Source organism: Nelumbo nucifera, chromosome 1, assembly GCF_055504915.1.
Source record: "Nelumbo nucifera cultivar China Antique chromosome 1, China Antique-T2T, whole genome shotgun sequence".
NCBI classification, from domain to species: Eukaryota; Viridiplantae; Streptophyta; class Magnoliopsida; order Proteales; family Nelumbonaceae; genus Nelumbo; species Nelumbo nucifera.
The window spans coordinates 164,669,087-164,690,871 of record NC_142649.1 but is presented as its reverse complement, the minus strand read 5'-3'; the positions used below and the strand labels follow the sequence as shown (position 1 = coordinate 164,690,871).

The 21,785-nt window shown below is 39.4% G+C and overlaps 1 protein-coding gene across 2 annotated transcripts in view; it reads left to right on the top strand.

The window, feature by feature from the left end:
* The first annotated feature begins 9,108 nt into the window (after positions 1-9,108).
* Positions 9,109-21,785, top strand: part of LOC104612434 (magnesium transporter MRS2-I-like) — a 35,524-nt gene continuing 22,847 nt past the window's right edge. For both annotated transcript variants that reach the window (XM_010279848.3, XM_010279847.3), the window contains exons 1-4: positions 9,109-9,789; positions 9,906-9,935; positions 10,251-10,401; positions 10,735-10,856. In XM_010279848.3, the coding sequence (XP_010278150.1) occupies positions 9,547-9,789; positions 9,906-9,935; positions 10,251-10,401; positions 10,735-10,856 (546 nt within the window). In that variant the 5' untranslated portion in view covers positions 9,109-9,546. The remainder of the gene's footprint in view (positions 9,790-9,905; positions 9,936-10,250; positions 10,402-10,734; positions 10,857-21,785) is intronic.

Sequence of the window (21,785 nt, the reverse complement as noted above, 5' to 3'; positions counted from 1 at the left end):
TGATAATTTTTCTTGGCTAAAACATTAAATTAAAATGAATGTTGAAAAGTAATTAGTGTTAATTATAAAATAACCATTATATTACTGCTAATTACTTTTAATTATATTATTGTTAATTAATAAATATTATATTTAAGTTAATGTTTGGTTCATTTAATTAATAAATACTATATTTAATTTAATTATTCAAAATACTGTAATTTTTCTTATTTCTTGGCTATAACTAATCTATGACAATTTTAAGTAATTAAATGTAATTTCTGATAAATTTTCTTGGCTAAAACATTAAATTAAAATTAATATTAAAAAGTATTTACTGTTAATTATAAAATAACCATTATTTTTATACTATATCTATTAAAATACTATTATTTTTGTAATTTTTTGGATAAAACTAATATATGACAATTTTTGGTAATTAAATGTAATTTTCTAATATTTTTTCTTGACTAGAACATTGAATTTTTTGGAATTAAATGTAATTTTCTGCTAATTAACAGTAATTACTATTAATTACTGTTTCAAAGTAATTACTAATAATTATGTTATTCTTCATTAATTACTATTAATTTTTTGAAATAAAGTAATTATTTAAAATAAAGTAATTACAGTTTAAAAATAATTACTATTAATTAATGTATTGGAAATACAGTTTTTCTGGAAATTAGATGTAATTGTTAAATTATAATTACTGTTAATTACAGTTTAAATTATAAATACTATATTTATTTAAAATATGGTTAATTAAAGAAATTATTTAAAATAAATGTAATTAAATTATAATTATTGTTAAATTAAATTTTAATACTGTTTTTAATAAATAGTATTAATTAATTAAAATGTAATTACTGTTAAATACTATTAATTAATAAATACAGTAATATCTAGAAAGTAAATGTAATTTTCTGCTATTTATACCTTAAATTATAATGAATTACTTGGCTTGATACATAGTGACTTTGGAGATATGAAAAACACTATGTTTAGAGGAGGAAAATCATATTACATAAATTTTGTTGATGATTTTTCAAGATTTACCAAAATTTATCTTCTTATAAATAAAGATGAAGTATAAGAAATGTTCTATAAGTAAAAAAAAAAAATGAAGTTGAACTACAACTAGGCAAGAAAATAAAAAAGACTCAAAACTGATCGGGGAGGAGAATATGATTCTTTATCCCTCAAGAAATTTTTCTGAAAATATAGGAATAAAACATGAGATAACCTCTCCCTTCTCTCTCGAGTTGAATGGAGTTGTAGAAAGAAAAAACTAGAACTTTAAAAGAAATGATGAATTGTCTACTAATAAGTTATGTGGGGGGGGAGCCATAATAATTGCTTGTTACCCGCAAAACAATATTTCTTATAAGAAAATAGAAAAAAGACCTTTTAAACTTTGGGAACATTATAAACCAAATCTGAAATTCTTGAAAGTGTGGGGGTGCCTAGCAAAAATTGGAACCCCAAAACTTAAAAAGAGGAAAATTGGACAAAGAACAACAAATTGTATTTTTATTGGATATGCACAAAACAATGAAGCTTATAAATTTCTAGTCTTAAAATTTGAAGGCAATATTATAGAGGCGAATACTATTTTAGAGTCTCAAGATGCAAAGTTCTTTAAAACCATCTTTCCCCATAAAAGGGATGAAACCAATAATGAAAATAGAATTGGCAGACTAACTAAAACACCTAACACCTAAGTACCTGATAATAATTTTGAATCAATTTTTGATCTTAGAAGGAGCAAAAGAGCAAAAAATAAGACCTATAATGGTAAAAACAGACATATCAAATTGAGACATAATGTAGTGAAAAGGTTAATTTCTGATGAGATAATATCCCTTGATTTTGTACGGTCAAAAAAGAACATGGCAGCTCCTCTGACCAAAGCTCTTCCTAGGAAGCTTGTGTTTGAATCTTCTGGAGGTATGGGACTTATGCATATTTCAGAGGTCATTAGCAATGGAAACCCAACCTATGCAAGTGGAGATCTCATGAGCTAGGTTCATATGGGAAAAACGAAGTCACCAGATGGCCCATTGAACACAGTTAATTTATTTGTTCCTATCTCACTTTAAAGTGCTTGTTGCTTTTAGGTTGAGTTGTATACTCTTAATGAATCCTTGCTAATTTCATGATTGATTATTGTGTGATTAAACAACTCACACTTGTATTGTACATTTTGGATTCATTTATGTGAGTTTGGAGGTGAGGCCACCTCCCGTAAAAACTTAGGCTGGTTCTAGTAAGCTCATGAAACCATGATGGCGTAGGGCCTATTTAGCGCCACCCCGTTGAACATGCAACAATTATAAGACAGCTTTGTGGGTAGCAAATCAGTAGATCTATGATGAAGAGGACTGGTTCATAGGCTCAGTCCACCAGATCTCTATAGACATGAGCGTGGGGGGGAGGGGTGTGGGCGTGTACTTTTATGACTGGTTATCTTTTAATTTGAATAGTTCAAACAAGTGACTGCTCATTTTCTTCTTTCTAATCAAAACTGATGGTCTTGACTTAGCATCTCTTCATTACAACCTTTAATGGTGTATCTCAAAAGAGTCGCCACCTCTTTCTCTTGCATTAGAAAATCTATTTATACCCTGCACGTTTTATTCCCAGTATTCATTCATTCTCTACATATTGCATCCATTTTCCGAATTGAGAGATTGTTGCAATTCGTGTTACTCAGTATTCCGAGTGCACAGTTACTGAGTGCCTTGAAGGTTGTTGAATTCTGGAGCAGAATGTCGGGTTTCTTGTACTGCACTGGACATTATCTACGGGAGGTGAAATTCTGCTTAAGGATAGTGTTATAGACACGCCTCAACCGATAAGTCTTCAAACTCGATTTACCTTTATATCCTCTGCACATTCATAGTAGCATCCACTTTTACACACAACAATCATCATCTTCTATTTGTTGTGGAAAAAGCACTTGGTCCAATATTACAAAGTTCTTTTTGTTACATTGTAAATCCTCCCCCTCGGCTAGAATCTTATTTCTATACTTGTAGACAAGGAAAACTTTGTAATTTGGCTCTTCTGTAATGCTATCTCTTTTCTTTGCAAAAAAAAAGCACTTGGCCCATTGGTCATTTACAACATGAGCAATGCTGATGGAGTTCACATCAGCCCCCCACAAGGGGACACCTCACAATGTCCCACAACACGTGTATTGGGAACATCTCCTGATGATACTTCATCATTTTTTGTACTATCATTGGGAGATGTTCTCAATACACTGTTGGGATGTGTTGTGCAATGTCCCCTTGTGGGGGGTTGATGTATAATGACAATATTTTTGGGTAAATTACAAAGACCCCCCTGTACTATGGAGTTTGTGATAAAGACCCCCTGTACTTTGTTTTGCGACAAAGACCCCCCATGTACTATGACCGTGAAACAAAGACCCCCTTCCGTTGAAATCCGTCATTGCAATATTTTTTAATCCCTATACTACCCTTGTAATAACTATTCAAAGGAAAACACTATTCATCTTCCCCGACCTCATGAAACATGAACAGCAGCGGCGGACTTCCAAAGTCCTCCCTCTCTCTCCCTTTCTCTCTCTCTCTCTCCCACAATCTCTCTCCTTCCCCTTCCCCTTTCTTCTTCCCGATTTCCTTTGTTTTTCATTCCTTGAAGGTGAATGATCTAAGCCAGATGAGGAAATGTATCCTCCTTGATATTGTAGGTTTTGAGCTGAAGTTGTTTTATGACTGTAATCTAATGAAGTTGTTAAAACAAGAAGAAAGTGGTTAGTCTAATGGAGTAGGGAGCTAGTAAGGGACTTATGTAGGTAAATAATTAAGATTACTCATACTTGTAAGATTACACTTACGAATCCCATTCTTCTTGATCCAATGTGTTATTAATGAATTGAGTTTTTTTATCTTGAACAGGACCGTATCGGTATAGAGTTGGAGACGTGCTTCGACTCGTGGGGCTCAAGAACAATGCCCCATAGTTCAACTTCATATGTCGAAAGAATGTTGTTTTGAGCATAGATTCGGACAAGATCGACGAAGTCGAGCTGTAGGTTGCAGTGGAAAACGCCACCAATCATCTGGTGCCATTTGACGTCTCTTACTGAGTACACAAGACTGGGTGTTGTATCAAAATCATAATCAGATTCACCAGGGCAATACACATAGATGTTCTTGGTGGTAGCGATGTGTGGACAATGATGGGGCTTCGACATGATAGCCACAAACGGCAATACCAGAAGTGGTGTGGGCGGGCTTGGCTCAGAGGCGAGGGAGCAGAGACTCGCGTTCCAATTCTGGCACCACCGCTATCATCTCGACGAGTTTGGGGGCACAAGCGAGGCCATATTTGCGACAAGCTACGGATTTGAGGGCATTCATATCAAAGTTCTCTCCTCTACGCGAGTGCTCCACCATGCTGTTCACAATCTCTGCGATTTCCTGGACTCGCACTTCCTCTTCGCTGAGTCCGTGGTCGACCACCCCGCCTCAACCAGGCAGAGGCATCTTCCTTGGCTTAACGACTTCGACCGTTGCCATGGGTACATGAGTGAGAGAAGATGGGGAACACTCTGCAGCTCGGCCGTCGCGATTTGTGGACAACTAGAACTCTCTAAAGGGACAAGTGGAAGGCTCGAGAGTGGTTCAACTCAAAACCTACAATATCAAGGAGGATACACTTCCTCATCTGGCTTAGATCATTTACTTGCAAGGAATGAAAAATAGAGGAAATCAGGAAGAAGAAAGGGGAGGAGAGAACGGAGAAGGGGAAGAAGAGAGATCGGGGGCGTGGGGGGGGGAGGGAGAGAAAGGGAGGACTTCAGAAGTCCGTTGCCGCTGCAATAACTACTGCCGCTACTGTTCGTGTAACGTAAGGTCAGGGAAGATGAAAACTATTTTTCTCCGAATAGTTATTATAAGGGTAGTATGGAGATTAAAAAATATTGCAACGACGGATTTCAATGGAAGGCTAATGAAAGAGGGTCTTTGTCTCACAGTCATGGTACATGGGGGTCTTTGTTGCAAAACAAAGTATGGGGGGTCTTTATCATAGACCCATAGTACAAGGGGTCTTTGTAATTTACCATTTTTTTATCTAATTTTGCTAACAAGTGCATTAATGCAATGTGAGTTGTGCATTTACAACATTTAGTTGGTGAATTCTTATTTGTTCCCCATACCAATCTGTTGGTGCGTGATCTAGAAGCTCCTAGCTGAAAGATGACTTGGAAGTTGGTTGCATAGTGAGCTGGTTCGAACTGCAAGAAAATAGATCAGAGAACCCAGGGTGGGCTAACCCGGCGAGGTCTCTCCGACGCTTAAGTCAGTATTGTGTTATCTTGGTTGCGAGCTAAAAGCTTGAGTGTAGAGAGAGCTAGTGAGCAAATAATCGTGTGTACCTTCTCGTGTCATTGGGGTTGGTGCCTTTATATAGGCTTTTTTTGAAGTGAGCTTCATGCACCGCATCCAAGATTTCCGGGAGGTCACCTAACTGGTCCGAGACCCCTGGAGGTAACCGCTACGCATGTTGACCATCCTCCAGAACACTTGGTACGTGGGCCAACTTCCAAGAAACTTGGGAGTGTCGGGATATGCATGCCGAATTTGTCAGCAAGCACAACTCGCAGGTCACTTCCTGAACCTCAGTCAGGTCGGCAAGCCCTCGAGGGAGGTCGCTTCTTGCGTCGAGGTCACATCGGCGAGTGACGAGGTGCTAAAGGTCGGCCCTAGATGAGGTGCTCCTAGCCAGGCTAAGTTGTGGTCGAAGTCATTAGGTCAGAGTGAAAACGAACCACAATTTGGGATTCCAAATCATTGCTTAGTTGGTGTCCATGTGTCATACAACTGTTCCAAGATGCCATGTGTCACGATGTGACTGGAGGGCCAAATCCGCCCTCATCACAATCCATATCAATGCAGCCATGCATTGGCATGAATGAGAACATGTAATTACAATAGATATTCTTCATGTACAGCTAAAAAATGTTGTGGGGAGTTCAATGGGGAGCATATATGGATTTTGTGTGTTTATTTGGGTGGAGCCCCATTTATTTATGGTCCATTTGGTTTACTATCAGGATCGGAATCAAAACCCCTTGGAACCTGAGTCAGTTGTTTGGTTTAGACTATATTTGAAATGAGAATCAGAATTCACTGGAATGAATTTTCATTCCCAAAGGAGGGAGAGGGAATGGCTATAGAGAATGCCATTCCACTAAAAATAGAAATGGAATTCTGATTCCACCCAACCAAACAGTACCATTCTAATTCCAGACCCTATTCTTGCAAATAAAACCAACCTTAAACCGGTAAAATTTTAACATGAAAGTTTCATGACAACAATGAAGACAATTTGAATACTAGAAATTTTGGCACAACATTTTAGGAGGTATTTTGCCGATGGTAATGGAATGGTTTTCTTTTCTATAACAAAAACCGCTGTGACATCATTGACCGGTAGTGACACTTGCGTTTTAGAAATAGAAATCAAAACCATTCACATTGGTAAAGACACCAAAACCGTATTTTTTTTTGTGTCAATAGGGGTTTATAACACTTTGTAGCAATTGACTATGGATTTATAAGAGTTTGTAAAGATTAGATATTGGTTTGTAACAATTGAATAACAATCGAATTCAGATAATCATATTTGTAACGGTTTGTAGTAGGTTCATAGAAGTTTGTAACTGTTGAATAACAACCGATGCACATACAATATCCAGGTAGAGTTTTACCGAGGTTGATGATTTCTTACCCTGCCACATATTAACATCAAAAGTCAATAGAATTGATAAATCATGGTATTTGAATCACTGTTGATTTTGACGGTTAGATCGTTTGGCCTGGGAATTGTTCAGGCGATTAATTCTATTTTATTTTAAATTCAGTTTTTGGTTAAAAACCGTTGAATCAATCAATGACTCGTTAATTTGGACAGTCAAATCGTTGATCCATCAATCTATTTAATGGTTTTGGCTTTTTTATTTTTAATTATTTTATTATTTTTTTTAATTTTTATTATCAGAATAGGCCATCCATTTGAACTTGATGGTCGAACCAAAAATATGGTCAAAACGATTCCATTTCCAAGTCGTTTTTTAAAATCATGCTTAAAACCTTTGACTTGACATTGGATTGAGTTGTTACCGAATACCTAATCCAATCCAATCCAAGTGATATAATAGGTTATGTTCCAATCCAATTCAATCCAATAGGCATTAACGATTTCTCCATATCCAATACATTTTTTTGGGTAGAAATCCATATCCGATACATTGACAGCCCTGGTTTAAGATCCGTTGGCCTGGACTATTGATTGGTCTATCACTAGGGAGTTCAAATCTGCACCCCACCCGGTTTAGCCCCACAAATGCCCCACATGTTCAATGTGTGCCACTTGTCCCTTCACACGGTTTTGCTAGTAGCACATGCAGGGCTAATGGGACGTCCATTAGCCCCTTCCGTTACCCCCCAAAAGTCTTAAACCATTTCATTCGAAAGACTAGGGTATCTCAAAGTTCCTTTCTCCCTTGTCAGAGTTCCCTTCTCCTTCTCCAACACCGGTGACCTACAACAATAACGGGCGGTACTCTCCAGCTCTTTCACACATTTTTTTTCTTTCTTTTTTTTGATATTTTCCTTTTCCAGAAATTAGAGAAATTGGCGGCAGAGTTAAAAACGATAAAGATGCCAAGTTCTTCTTCATGAATACCTATCTATTTGCTGCCTGCACAATTCTCGACCTTGCCAATGGCTTCGCTAACTACTTATATGGCTTTGGTTTGTCTCGTATACCCGTCTCAACCGATGGTTTGATAGGTTCCACTCAGTTGATCTTCACAACAGTGTTTGCATTCCTTCTGGTTGGGCAAAGGTTCTTGTTTTACTCCATAAACTCAGTTGTTTTGTCGACCATAGGTGCAATAGTTCTTGCCCTGCATGCAAGCTCTGACTTGCCTTGCTAATGAATCCAATACACAGTATTACATGGGTTTCACTATGACAGTCAGCGCAACTCTGATTAATAGATTGACGCCTCCTTTGATTGAGCTCATGTACAAGAAATTGAACCAGGGCGTAACCTATTCTCTGGTAATGGAGATTCAGATTGTAACATCCATCTTCTCCAATGTTTTTTGCACCGTTGGAATGCTAGTCAATAACGACTTTTAGGTCTCTCTCTCTCTCCATGGGGCTCTTGAGAAGGATCCCAAAGAGTTTACTTTTGGTCGGTCATTCCATGGGCACAAGCATCCTTCGGAGGAAATGGACACAAAATCAGGATTTCCTTGAGGCCTAAAAACTCTCTTTCAGGTCTGATGTTTAGGCCTAGTCCTGTGTCCATCCCTGGGAGATCAAAAAGGTGCTTGCTTCTTTCATGGAATGAGCCAAATTAAACCAAATTAACCCCAAATGACCTTGAATTTCTACTTGGCAACATGGTTTGAAGGATTGATATCACTCATAAAATTGCCATGAATGAGGTATAACTTGTGGATAAACGGAGAAGGAGAAGAGAACTCTGCTGCCGGTTTCTTTGATTTTTGAAAAACGAAAATATCAAAAAAGAAAGAAAAATAAAGAATGTGTGAAAATGTGAGTGAAAGAATACCGCCGGTTGTCATGTAGGTCACCGGTGCCGGAAAAGGAGAAGGGAACTCTGACGAAGGAAAAGGGAACTTTGAAATATCCTAATCTTTTGAATGAAATTGTAATCTTTCGAATGAAATGGTTTGAGACTTTTGGGGGCTAACGGACGTCCCGTTTGTGGGGCGGAATCGGGTGGGGCGCAGATTTCAACTCATCACTAGGGCCTTATCTCGTGGTGGATCCTACTCATAATTCCGACGAGGTGAACCGTACGGCTATAATTATGTAGCAGTCGGGCTACATAGAAGATGAGAGTGCTCTTCCAAGATCCAAACCGCTTGTTTTCGTCGGTGGGCCCTATACTTTGCTCCATCACGTGGCATTCATGATGATTCAACCTTGAGGCGGGGGCGGTTGGAAAGGCACGTGCCGTAAACATCCTTCATCTGTATCCAACGGTTGCGAGTATTTGAGGTCGACCTCATTGTATATTACAATAAGGGTAATTGTAATGTTAATATTTCCCAGTTCCGTCATTAATTAATGCAGGAAATCTCAGCTCATTTTTGTTTTGTTTGCTGAAGACTATCGAAGAAAGCAAGTCTCCGGTGCTTAGCCTAAAAAGAAGACTATTTTAAACTGCTCACTAATTACTCTCTTTCTCCCTCGCGCCGTCGCGCGCCTATACGCCATGTAACGACCTCAGAGCTTCGGCGTATCGGTTTATGGCGATTTGTGGGGTTTTCTCTCCAAACTGAATTTTAATTACAATCGTTCTTTGCCAAAAGAACAGGTTATTTGTCAAGGTTTTCCGCATGGTATCGGATTCTCGTTTGATTGCGGGAATCCTCCTTTTCGGGAAACCTTGGGGAAAGCTCGTTAGCTTTTTTTACTGGTTCTGGGATCTATATGTGCAATTCGACTAGGGTTTGTTTTCCTGGGATGTGATTTGGGATGGTCAGGGATGGCTCGAGACGGATACGTCGTCCCTGTAGATCCTCAAGCCGCCTTGAAGAAGAAAACCGCCGTCTCGAGGAGTTGGATTTTGTTGGATTGTACCGGAGAGGGGACGATCCTGGATGTCGACAAGTATGCCATTATGCACCGGGTTCAGATTCATGCAAGAGATCTTCGGATCCTTGATCCTCTGTTATCATATCCTTCGACGATATTAGGCCGAGAAAAGGCCATTGTGCTCAATTTGGAGGTGAGCGTCATTTATCTTTTGTTTATTTTTCGGTGGCTTTGCGTTTTTGGGTATCTTTGTGTTGCTAATTTCATTTTACTATTGGGGGTTTTGTCTTGGACTTTGGTATTCGTCAGCACATTAAAGCAATAATCACTGCAGAGGAGGTGAGCTTTTATTGGTTCTTTCCTTTTCCCATATTATCCTTACTTGTTCATTCTTGTTTCTGTAGTCTCAATATTGCTGGTGCCTGAATTCTTAGCTGGAGAAGTTAGATTTTCCATCTTTAGTGACTTGCTCGTTGTGTTCTTTCATTTTATGGTTGAAATTGTGAAACTTCCTGTCTGTAGATAGACCTCTATTTAGTTCTAAGTAATTTCAAGCATGAGTGTCCAGCCTGTATGACAAAAAAAGCGTTAAAAAATGAAAAGAAAAGCCTGTCTTCTCTCAGAAGTTAACTACTTGTATTGTCTTTTGAATAGGTGTTTCTTAGAGATCCGCATGATGATAATGTTATTCCCATTGTGGAAGAACTTAAAAGGCGATTGCCCCCTGTAAATGCCCGCCATGCCCAAGGAGACCGGAAGGAGAACCAGGATAGGCACAATGATGCTGAAGTGAGTGAAGAGGATGGTATGTTGTACTAAGTGATACTTCATTCTGTTTCTGCAAGGTTTTATTTCTCTTTTGTAACTTTCTGTTTTTAATGATTTTGAGTTGGCCCAAAACAAATTAAGTAAAATAAAATAAGATAAAATAAAGAGGGAAGAAGATTCTGAGTGAGCCAAATGAAAAGATAATAGTTATATTGATTTTTTTTGGGTGGGACATGGCACCATTTTCTTGTTAGGATGTTGCCTTTCCTTTTCAGTTTAAAAATTTGACGCAATTTTTCTTTGTTTTTTCCTTTAAGTATGATACTTGTTACTGTGTGGCATCTTAACCATGCTAACTCATGCACTGTAGAGTCTCCATTTGAATTTCGAGCCCTAGAAGTAGCACTTGAAGCTATTTGTAGTTTTCTTGGTGCACGTACAACGGAACTGGAGACTGATGCTTATCCAGCCTTAGATGAGTTGACCTCCAAAGTAAGTGACTTACTCATTCTATATCAAAATTGTTTGTTCCTTTTTTTTTTCTGTGTTGGTCAAGACAGTGTGATTTGGTAGCTTCTAGGCTTATACTGTCCACAGTTACCTGTCTTTGAAGATGGGCATATGATGCTATGAATAGGGGGAAAGAAGATGTCTGCATGGTATCACACAGGCTTTTGAAATCTTCCTTTTTGGGCTTTCCAGCTTTTATGATATGATCATACAGAGCTAGAATTGTTAGCTAGATTATTTTTGCATGGTATCCCACAGGCTTTTGAAATCTTCCTTTTTGGGCTTTCCAGCTTTTAAATTCTATGGTTAGGATAATATGATCATACAGAGTTAGAATTGTTAGCTAGATTATTTTCAGTTGATGAACTTTGCATTTGTGTTATAGAATTGTTGTTAGATTTGTTTGCCAGGGGTATGCTAGGGATGCTCTACTTTCTATTTAATATTAACCCATGGATCAGATCAATTGGCTGTACCAATAAGTTAGGATTTGTTAAATTTAGTTTTGCTTGTCATGGAAAATGGTCTTCTGATTATTCCAGATTTTTATTGAATAGCCACAAAAGGACTTAGAGAGATAATTGAACAGTTTTCATTAACTTAAAGACTGAAAAGAAACTGGCAACTTGGAAGAGAAGCTATATTTCTTTGGAGGTAGGATCCTGATGATCAAGGTGACACTATCAAATCCACCTATATATTTCCTATTGGTCGTTAAGAGCCCTTCTTAGTCCAAAACGATTGATAAGATAATAAGGGATTTTCTGTGGGAGCCAAGTTAGTCTACTAAGGACAATTTAGTTAACTAGAAGACTATTTGCAAAAGCAAGAAAGAGGGTGATTAGGCTTAGGGAGGATAGAGTACAAGCAAGATTCAAAATTTTGTCACGTATCGGCCCGTATTGGTCGATACGTATTGTACCAGTGGGTCACTGATACACGAAATAAGGGGAGTTTCGGGGTAAGACCTGTTTCATGGGGTAGCCAGGTCTCTAACTGACCCCTATGAACATGTTTGGAAAAAAGAAAACTAAAATAAGTGAAAGCGTGTTGATACAAAGTCTGATACGCCTGTATTGATACTTTGAACCTTGAGTACAAGAACTGTTCTCTCCTAAGCAAGTGGCTATGTGGTTTCCTTTGGGTTTAGGTGGACTGTGGCATGAAGTTATTAAGAGCATTTTTGGTCTTTCTTCAGATGATTGGGATTCCGACTTAGATGCTGGAGCATCTTTAACTTCTCCTGGAAAGCTATTTCAGCCTTATTCCCTGCCTTTTCTCAATTCTTGAGATATGGCGCTTGCAATTGGAATAAAACTAGATTTTTGGAGGACCTTTGGTGGGGTGATATTTCTTTGAAGGACAGACTTCTCTCTCTTTACTCTTTTTCTTATCATCATAATAAAACCATCTTTAGTGTGTTTCTTCCTACTCACAAGGTTTGAATTTGGACTTGGGACTTAAAGGGTTTAAGGGACTTCAAAGTGTCTGAAGCATTGGCTGTTTTAGACTACGTTAAAGATGTTCTCCTTGCTTGAATCTTGTACTGACCTTAGGATCTAGACTCACCTCACATGGTCTGTTCTCGTGTGCCTCCTTCAAGACTTGGTGCTCCTTTCCATCCTCTTTCTTTAGAACTGACGTGAAGGCTCTATGGTTAGGAATGGTTCCTCTCAAAATCAGGGCTCTCACTTAGTTAAGCTTTCATGGCAAAATCAATACTTGCGTCATGATTCAATGATGGAGGCCATCTTGGTGCCACTTTTTCTGTTCATTGTTCAGCTGTCGGTCGATCCCAGATGATTTGATTAACTTGTTTAGTTCCACTTTCTTTTCACTACTATAAGAGAGCGGTGGAATCTTATGGAGGTGTGCTAGGGCGGCCATACTTTGATGCATTTGGGAGGAGAGACATGCGCAATTGTTTATGGAATAAAGCAAGGGAACTGAAGCAATCAATGGAATTGTTTAGATATAAGTCATCCATTGGGTCGAGACTTTGGAAACCTTCAGACACTTCTCAACTGTTGATATTCTCAGGAATTGGCAACGGGTGGCATTCTCCTTCGCATCAATAACTGTCTGACCTCAAATTGGACCAAACTGAATTTCAATGGATGTAATATAGGAAATTCAGGTCCATCAGGTATAGTGGCTGTCATTTGAAATTTGAGGGGAAGCATATTGGCAGTATATTCAGGACCAATAGGATTTGGCGATTCTTTTGAGGACATAAGTTATGGCTGTGTTATAGGGCCTTCGGTTGGCTAAATCTTTAAACTTCAATGTTATTTTGATTGAAGGGGGACTCACAGGTTGTTATAGGATGGATGAAATATTTTGGCACGGGATAACTTGATAATGAGGGGCATTTAGGTTGATGATTTGGGGTGTGTCCTGTGTCACAGATTTGAGGAATCAGATAATCACCTTTTGCTACATTGTGAATTTTCTTACAGAATATGGATGAAAAATTCTTCAGCTTTTTGCAGTAAAGGGGTATTTCCTGGCAGATATGATGAGTTTCATGGGTGGTTTGGTATTTGAAGGGACTGAATAAGAGTGGTAATGTAGCATGGAGGGTCACTCTGGCAGCTGTCTTTTAGGCAATCTGGGCTGAAAGGAATAGCAGCATATGAGAACCAGTAAAGGACAGAGGATGAGGTGGCTAAAGATGTAATGGGAATGCTGTGTTCATGGATGGCAAATGACAGACTCTTTAAGGGAAGAAGACTATATAGCTCTTTTTTGCTTTTGATCATCTTTTTGTAAAACCTTAAAATATACAATCTATTTTTTCTGTAATTGCTTTTCAGATGTAATGGTGTATATCCCCAATTGTACAGAGATCCTGCTTGTAGTTTTATCTGAATTTAGTACAGAATCAATACTTTGTCCTTTTTAAAACAAAAGAATGGATGAAGAATGATGAAATTGAAGCATGGAGATACAGATATTTGATGAGGGAAATAAAAAATTGGCAGCTGAACTAAGAACATACATTTTTTTTGATCAGTTGAACTGAGAACATACATTTGGATTCCTAGGTCATCAAATAACATGACAGAGCTAAGCTAAGATTAACTGAAGTTAATTGTTTTTGGAGTCTGTGAGTCAGAGGTAAGTCTTAAGAAGGCTATCTGAGGCTTGCTATATCTTAGGGGAGTTAAGTTTCTCTGATGTACATTTGCCGAATATCATTAATATTGTAATTCTGACTGTAATTGATAAACTAATATCGTATATATGCATATGTATGTATGTCTGTGTGTGTGTAGGGGAATCTTCATTTATTTCCACCCCACAAATTTTTACTTTACCATACAGTTGGGAAAAGTGACACGGGGGGGGGGGGGGGGTATGGTGTGATTTAGTGGGAGTGTTGGAAGTTTTAAACTGTTGTGAGTGTACGGTGAAGTAAAAATTTGTGGGGGCGTGCTTCAGTGAGATTTCCCCAACAGTAATTTGAAAGAGTCTAATTCCTTTGCTTTGTTAATCCTTCTTGATCTCCTAGGATAAATCTCCCCACCACAAGTAAAAAAATGTGTTTCAGAAATTATAACTGGATTGCACTATCAAGTTATTTTTTGGTCTATTTTCTTCACCACTTTTCTTGAGAGTGGTTATGTAACGATTGATAATTGTGCTTGTTGGATGTTTTGTGGCCCTATTTTCGTATCCTAAAAGAATATAATTCCTTTGTGATTGTGATTCTGTAATTCTGTGTTTCATACCTCAAAATAGAAACAATACATTGCAAGAAGTTCATGACAGAACAACATGCTTATACTTTTTTTTTTTGATTGGAAACAGTAACTTTCATTAATTCTTTAAGAAACTTAGTACAACTGTCACCTTCAAAAAACAAGGTGACCCCTCCACAGATTATAAACAGGCCCAAAAAAGGTTCTGCCTACTAACTCCTTGCTTTGCTAAAGTATCAGCCATTGCATTGGCTGATCTCCTACTCCATTTAAACCTGACTTCAAGCCCCCTTGTTAGTTGCATAATCTCCCTTACAGGTTGTTTAAGGGACCAGGCGCCTAAGCTGTTTGTTTGCATCCAACCTATTATCAATTTCGAGTCTCCCTCCACTTCCAACTGCTGAAAACCCAGCTATTTAGCCAGCTTGATCCCTTGTAGGAGTGCCAAAACTTCTGCTCTAAGAGAGTCCCCCAGTCCTATCGGGCCAGAATAAAGGGCCAGGACATTTCCTCCCCATCTCTAAAGACACCCCCAATTCTAGAGGGTCCTGGATTACCTATAGAACTGCCATCAAAGTTTAACTTAACATCCAAAGATAACGGGGGCGACCAGTCCTCTTGAATAGCTAAAGAGGGGCAGGAAGAAGCTGCTACCGCACTCCACCCTCTAATTAAGCCATCTACAGGGAAGTCCTTGAACAGATTGAGCAATTTCAGCCAATGTATGATCTTGATGGTGATCCCTTCTATGACTTCATGTGTTGATTTTTCTTTCCCTTGAAAGATTATGTTATTTCTCTCTTCCCACACTGTCCAAACAATTGCCGTCCTCGTTGCTCTCCACATTACCCTTCCTCTTTTCTTTGATTGACGAAAAAAGCTAGATTCAAAAAGATTCACCACGCTTGTAGGAGGAACTCACCTACACCCAAAGAGAGAGGAAAACCAATCCCAAATAAGAGTAACAAAAGGACAAGATATTAGTAGATGATTTACCGTCTCACCACTCTTCAAGCAAAGGCTACAAACATGAGGGGATAAGAACCAATTCGGTCTTTTTTCTGAAGCAAGTCCAAAGTGTTGATTTTTTAGAGAACCACTTCCCAACAAAAAGCCCTCACCTTTGGAGGTACAGGAGCACTCCACACTTCTTTTATAGGAAAAGAGTAAACTAAATTGGAAGAGTGCACTAAAGCATTAAAGAAAGAAGAGCATGAAAAACAACCGGAGGACTCTTCAGACCAAATTCTATTATCAGGATAAGAATGATCCAAAAACACTGAATTTAAAAGGGAGAAAAGATCATCTGCCAACCCTATTTCTGACTCCCTCAATCCTCTCTAAACCCTAAATCCCACGCCTCATTAGAAACACGAAAGGTAGAGATGACTTTAAATTTGTTCAAGGACAAGGAGTAGAGGGCCGGGTACCTATCCTTAAGAGGTTGGTCCCCAACCCAAACGTCCTCCCAAAAAAGGACCTTATTACTCGAACAAGCGTCATACCTGATGAAAGGAGAAAAGGAGGGCAAGATACCAACAATGTCTTTCCACGGAGAGGAACGAGAAGCCCTTGGGTTGATACCAGTATCCCATCCATTTGCTGCCAATCCATGTATGCATTCTATCACTCTATGCCACACACTTTCTTGCTCCTTGGGAAACCTCCACAACCACTTACCTAAGAGTGCTATGTTTCTTAGACGGATATTTCCAATCCCTAAACCCCCTTTTTCTTTTGTCCTAGAGACCATTTCCCACTTCACTAGGTGATCCTTTTTTGACTCCCCAGGTTCCCAGAGGAAACCTCTCATTACTTTTTCCAACCGATTTGCCACCTTGACAGGCACTTTGAAGGTAGACAGGAAGTACACTGGAAAATTTGCTAAAGTTGACTTAATTAAACTGATTCTACCTCCTAAAGAGATGTAATTCGTCTTCCACCCTGCTAGTCGCTTTGTGAATCTTTCCAAGACTGGGTACTAGAAACTTTTTGACTTTGGGTTTCCCCCCAGGGTAAACCCGAGTATTTTATGGGCCAATCACTCCACTCACAGCCTAACAACCTAGCCAAGGAAGACACCTCCTCATCTGATCTATTAACCCCAGCCATACAACTTTTATTCCAATTCACTCTCAAATTAGAGACCTTTTCAAAACCTTCTACCAACAATTTCGGATTCATCATCTCCTCAGTCTCTCCCTCACAAAAGAGATCATTTGCAAATTGTAAATGAGTAACCACTATTTCTTGCCTCCCTACTCTCCACCCATGAAAAATATTTTTGGAGTCATCTCTGGAGATCATAACACTCAAAACATCCACTATTAAGGTAAAAAGGAAGGGGGAAAGAGGGTCCCCTTGTCTTAAACCTCTCTTTGCAGGGAAGAAATCCCTAACTACCCCATTCACCAAAATAGAGTAGTGGCATGAAGTCACACAACCTTTTACCCATCTACACCACCTTTCTCCAAAACCTCTGTTTCTTAAAACTTCTAATAAAAAATCCCAATCTACCAAGTCATAAGCCTTTTCCAAACCAAGTTTGCAGATCAACCCCTTCTCTGCTTTTCTCTTTCTATAATCAACACACTCATTAGCAATAAGGATTTGATCCGTGATTTGTCTCCCAGACACAAAGGCTCCCTGGTTTGGAGAGATCATATAAGGAAGTACCTTTTTAATTCTTGAGGCTAACACCTTAGAGATGACCTTATACATGCTACCAATCAAACTAATGGGTCTAAAATCCTTTGGGTGTCTTGCTTCCATCTTTTTGGGGACCAGAGCTATAAAAGTAGCATTAGCACCTGAATTAATCCTCCCTCTCTCAAAGAATTCTAAAAACACCTCCATTAAATCCTCTTCTATGATTTCCCAGCAATCTTGATAAAGGGCCATCGTGAATCCATCTGGACCTGGGGCTTTAGATCTTTCCATTGAGAAAACATCTTTGACTTCTTGGATCTCAAAATTTCTTTCCAATTCCTCCATTAGTTCTCTACTCCCTATTTTCCATTGAAAATCAGAAATGTCCTCTCTCATCCTGCTAGGACTATCATAAATGGTTATAAAGTGGTCCACAAATGCTCTTGCTATCTCTTCCTCCCTTGTAAGCACTTCTCCATTCCATTCCAACCTCTCCACAGTGTTCTTCTTCCTCCTGCCATTTGACAGGGTATGAAAAAATCTAGTATTTCCATCTCCCTCCTTGAGCCATTTGCATCTAAACTTTTGTTTCCAACTTATCTCATCTTTTCTTAAGATTTCCTCTAATTCTTATTTCAAGTTCCACCTTTCTCCCCTTTCTTCTACTCTTAATCTTCTCTCTGCTCCCTCTATATCAATTTCCTGAATCCTTTTAGCAATCCATTCTTTTCTCTCTTTGACTCTTCCAAACTCCTCTTTGTTCCACTCTTTTATCCTAGCTTTTAGAACTTGTAGCTTTTTGTAGAATCTATAACCTTTCCATTTGAACTCCACCTGATCTTCTTCCCCCCACTGTTGTACTTTCTTTAGAAATTCAGGATGAAGTAGCCACATGTTCTCAAAACGAAGACAAGGTCCTCCTAATTTCTCTTGTGAGAGCCTAATTGGACAGTGATCCGAAGTTGGTCTAGGAAGAGCCTAATTGGACAGGGGTTCTTCTTGAAAGTTGGACCAAGTGAAACTGGTTTGTAGCATGGGCAGCTCTCTTGGCTCAAAGGACTCCACAAGAAGGTTGAATTTCCTCATGCTAGAGGTGATCCTATGGCTAGGATTCGTTGTTTCTTCGTTCAGAAATCTAATGACAATAAAATCTCCCCCCAAACACCAAGGCCCACTCCTGGCTGCCAGTTCTTCCCAAAAGTCTTCGCTTTCCCTCTATAAATTTGGACCATAGACATTAGTTAAAGCCCATTCTAATCCATCCTCTTTCCTCCTAAACTTCACTGTGACTGTAAAGTTGCCAATCAGTTCTTCAATGCAGTCCATCTCCTCATTCTTCCAGATTGTTAGGATGCCTCCTGAGGCTCCCCACGACTGTGCACAAGCCCAACTTAAACCTTTAGCTGACCACAAACTTCTAACCCATCTTCTATCCACCTCTTCCAACTTTGTTTCTTGAATTAGAACAATATCCGGTTTTTCTTTTCTAAAAACTTCCTTAATCACCCTTCTTTTTCTTTGACTCCCCAACCCCCTAACATTCCAACTGATTATTTTCATGGGAAAATCAGATGTTGAGACCCTTCAGTTTTTTCTTAACTTAACCCAATTTCCTTTCCTTTCTGCTTGTACCTCCTTTTTCATAACCAACTCCACATCTCAGCCTCTCCACCTTACTCATCTTTTTCTTTCCTTTTTTTGAAGGTTCTAACTCCTTATTTTCTAATCTTTTCCTTTCTCCCTGTTGTTTTTTCCTGTTTTTTCCTCGTGTTTTTGACTTTCAACCCCCTCTTTCTTTCTTCCTTCTCCTCCTTCAAGCACTTTAGATTTGGACTACTACCTTCCTCCTCCAAACCTTCTAGACTGTATTTCTACCTGAACCAACTGATCAAAGAGCTGCATTATTATCTCCCAGATTCTCTCCCCTTCCTCCTTACGATCCTCTACAACCTCAATATCTCCTAACACTTCTGTTGCCTCCAATGACACTAGGATTGGCAGTTGCTGGACAAGAATAGGTGTCACCTGAAGGCTGGACCACAAACATAGGAGGGTGGGGAGGGTTAGCTGAAACACAGACAGAATTATCTAAAAATTGACAAACCATACCAAAACCCAGAAACAAAGGACTGTCATGCGAAGAAGGCTGACTCTGAACAAGGCCGATGTTGGGGTAGTTCTCCTCCAATCTAACCTTCGAACAACTAGCAGGGGAAGGGGAGCCGTCTACAGCTTTTGTTTCCGAGCAATGAGAAATTGTAAATTCTCTACGAACACCCTGGTTTTGTCTCTCAGAAAGGGAAGGATCTACTCTGCCTTTGAATGGGGGTGTTTTCTCTTCTCAAGGGAGAACTTTTCAAACTGTCGCTCTTCTGAGGTTCCAAAGGAAGTTTGGTTGGGGTCAGCAAAGAGTTTTCGAAGAGTAGCCTTGTTCCTAAATCTACATCCTCCAGAAGAACATTCCGTGCACTGCTTTTAGTGCTGCCGATACTAGACTCTTCTTCTGAATTCTCCTCTTCACAGCTTACCCAATCCAAGTCAAAATCTCCATCTTCCTCTTTGTTTCTATCAAACCTCGGATTTTGTCGTTCAGGGGTGGTTGAGTAGCAGACCAGCCTTGGCCTCCATTCAAATTTCTCCATAACAGAGCTTCTCGGCTGGGGAGGACTCGAAACAGGTTGGATAGGGGACGATGATACACCCAAGTTATTGTCCCCTTTATTTTTGTCTTTTTCTAAAGTCACATGGTTACTTAAAGGGTCACGTGACCTCCTCTCTAATCTGCCTGGCCCAATTCTACTTGTCCCACCTGGCCCTTTACCACTTATCCCGCCTGGCCCATCTGATGGCCCACTTTGCAAACCCAAACACTTGTCCTGCTTCAAAAGCCCCTTTGAAGGCCCATTTATTGCTTTACTTAAAGTCTGTTTAGGCCCATTCTCTCCTTGGACTTTTGAAGTGACCTTTACTTCTCTCTGTTCAGCCCCCTTGTCAGTCCCACCAATCCAAGAGCCTTGACAGTCTGGTTTTGCATTTAACACACCTGTCACCACCTCTGCAAAAGTTCTTTTAAACTCTGAAGCTTTGCCTTTGCTTGCACTCTTTCATTTTCCTCTTCGGGTTCTTGTTATCTCTTCTTAAGCTTTCCAATTCTGTGATAGTTTCAGCTAATTTGAAATGCACCAGTCTTTCTAGGGCATAAAAGGGAAAAACTCTGGTCTGAAGCAAATTGAAGAAATGGATCCTCCTCTGAGATATATTCTGATTGTGGCGATGCGTCCATGATTTGTTTCCCCTTCCTTTCTGTCACCGCTGATCTATCTTGCTGCTGAGTGGTGTGTATGCTTCTTTCCTGTGTTCTTAGCCGACCTTTGTTTTGGATATCCAATTTTTTCCTTTTGGGTTTCAGTGCTTCACTGCTGCTAGCCTTTCACCCCTGCTTTCTGTCCTTTTACCTGTCATTGTTATTAGCTGAAGAACCTTCTCCATCAATTTCACCGTTGTATCTTTTCCTCTTTGTTGCAAACCTTCTAAGCTTGTAAACGTGGAAGGTGATATCTCTCCTTGATAAGTAATTTCAATCAAGGATCAAAGATTCAAAATATTGCCAACGTATTGGGGCATATTGGCCGATACGCATCGTATCGGTGACTCTCCAATATGCCCCTAGGCACCCTACACTGAGTGTTTCGGGGTCCCACCTGTTTCAGGGGGTAGATGTGCCTTAAACCGACGCCCCTGAACCCAGTTTGAAAAAAAAAAAAAACTAAATAAAAGAAGGCGACCAAAGATACAGGCCAATGTGCCCCATCCAGCATATCAGCCTGTATCAATATTTTGATCCTTGATTTCAATTCCTTAGATACCTGCCACATCTCTCTCTCTCTCTCATTTAAAATTTAAAAACTGCCATCTGCTGTACCTGTTGAACTGATCAGTGTGTCAATTTTTTGACAGTCTGTATTTAGATCTATATCTTCTTCTTCTCTAGCCATCTGATTTTCCTCCCCCTTCTTCCCCATGCTTTTTCTGCCATCCCTTTCTCTCCTCTTGTGCTCCAGCAGGTTGGGACAGTCTTCCTCCTCTCTGACACCTGAGATTTCATCTGCGCATGGTGATATGTTATTGAGCTTTTGGTCATATCTGTGAAGAAGTCAAAGGATTCCTCTTCATAGCTACAAAGTAACCCTCGTCATTGTGTACAGCACATTGTCACCAGGGTCACTAAAGGTTTAAGTTCCAACCATATTGTCATTGTGTACGGCACATTGTCAACAATCAAGTTTACTGTCAGTATGTCACTGGAACAGTCCCCTTCTTTTTACTTGGATCTGCACCCATTCACACATTACAATCTCTCCTTTTGAGTCCTATATCCTAATGAAGCCCCCTACAGTGGTCCTCTTTTGCCTGAATGATCATTAGTCTCCATAAAATCAGGGGAAGACCATATACTCATATCCAAACTATTTCCTCCCCTGTTGCCTCTCCCAACTGTTCATTTGTGGTGCATCTTGTTCTCCTGTTCCACTGTCTATTAGTAACCTATTATTCCCCA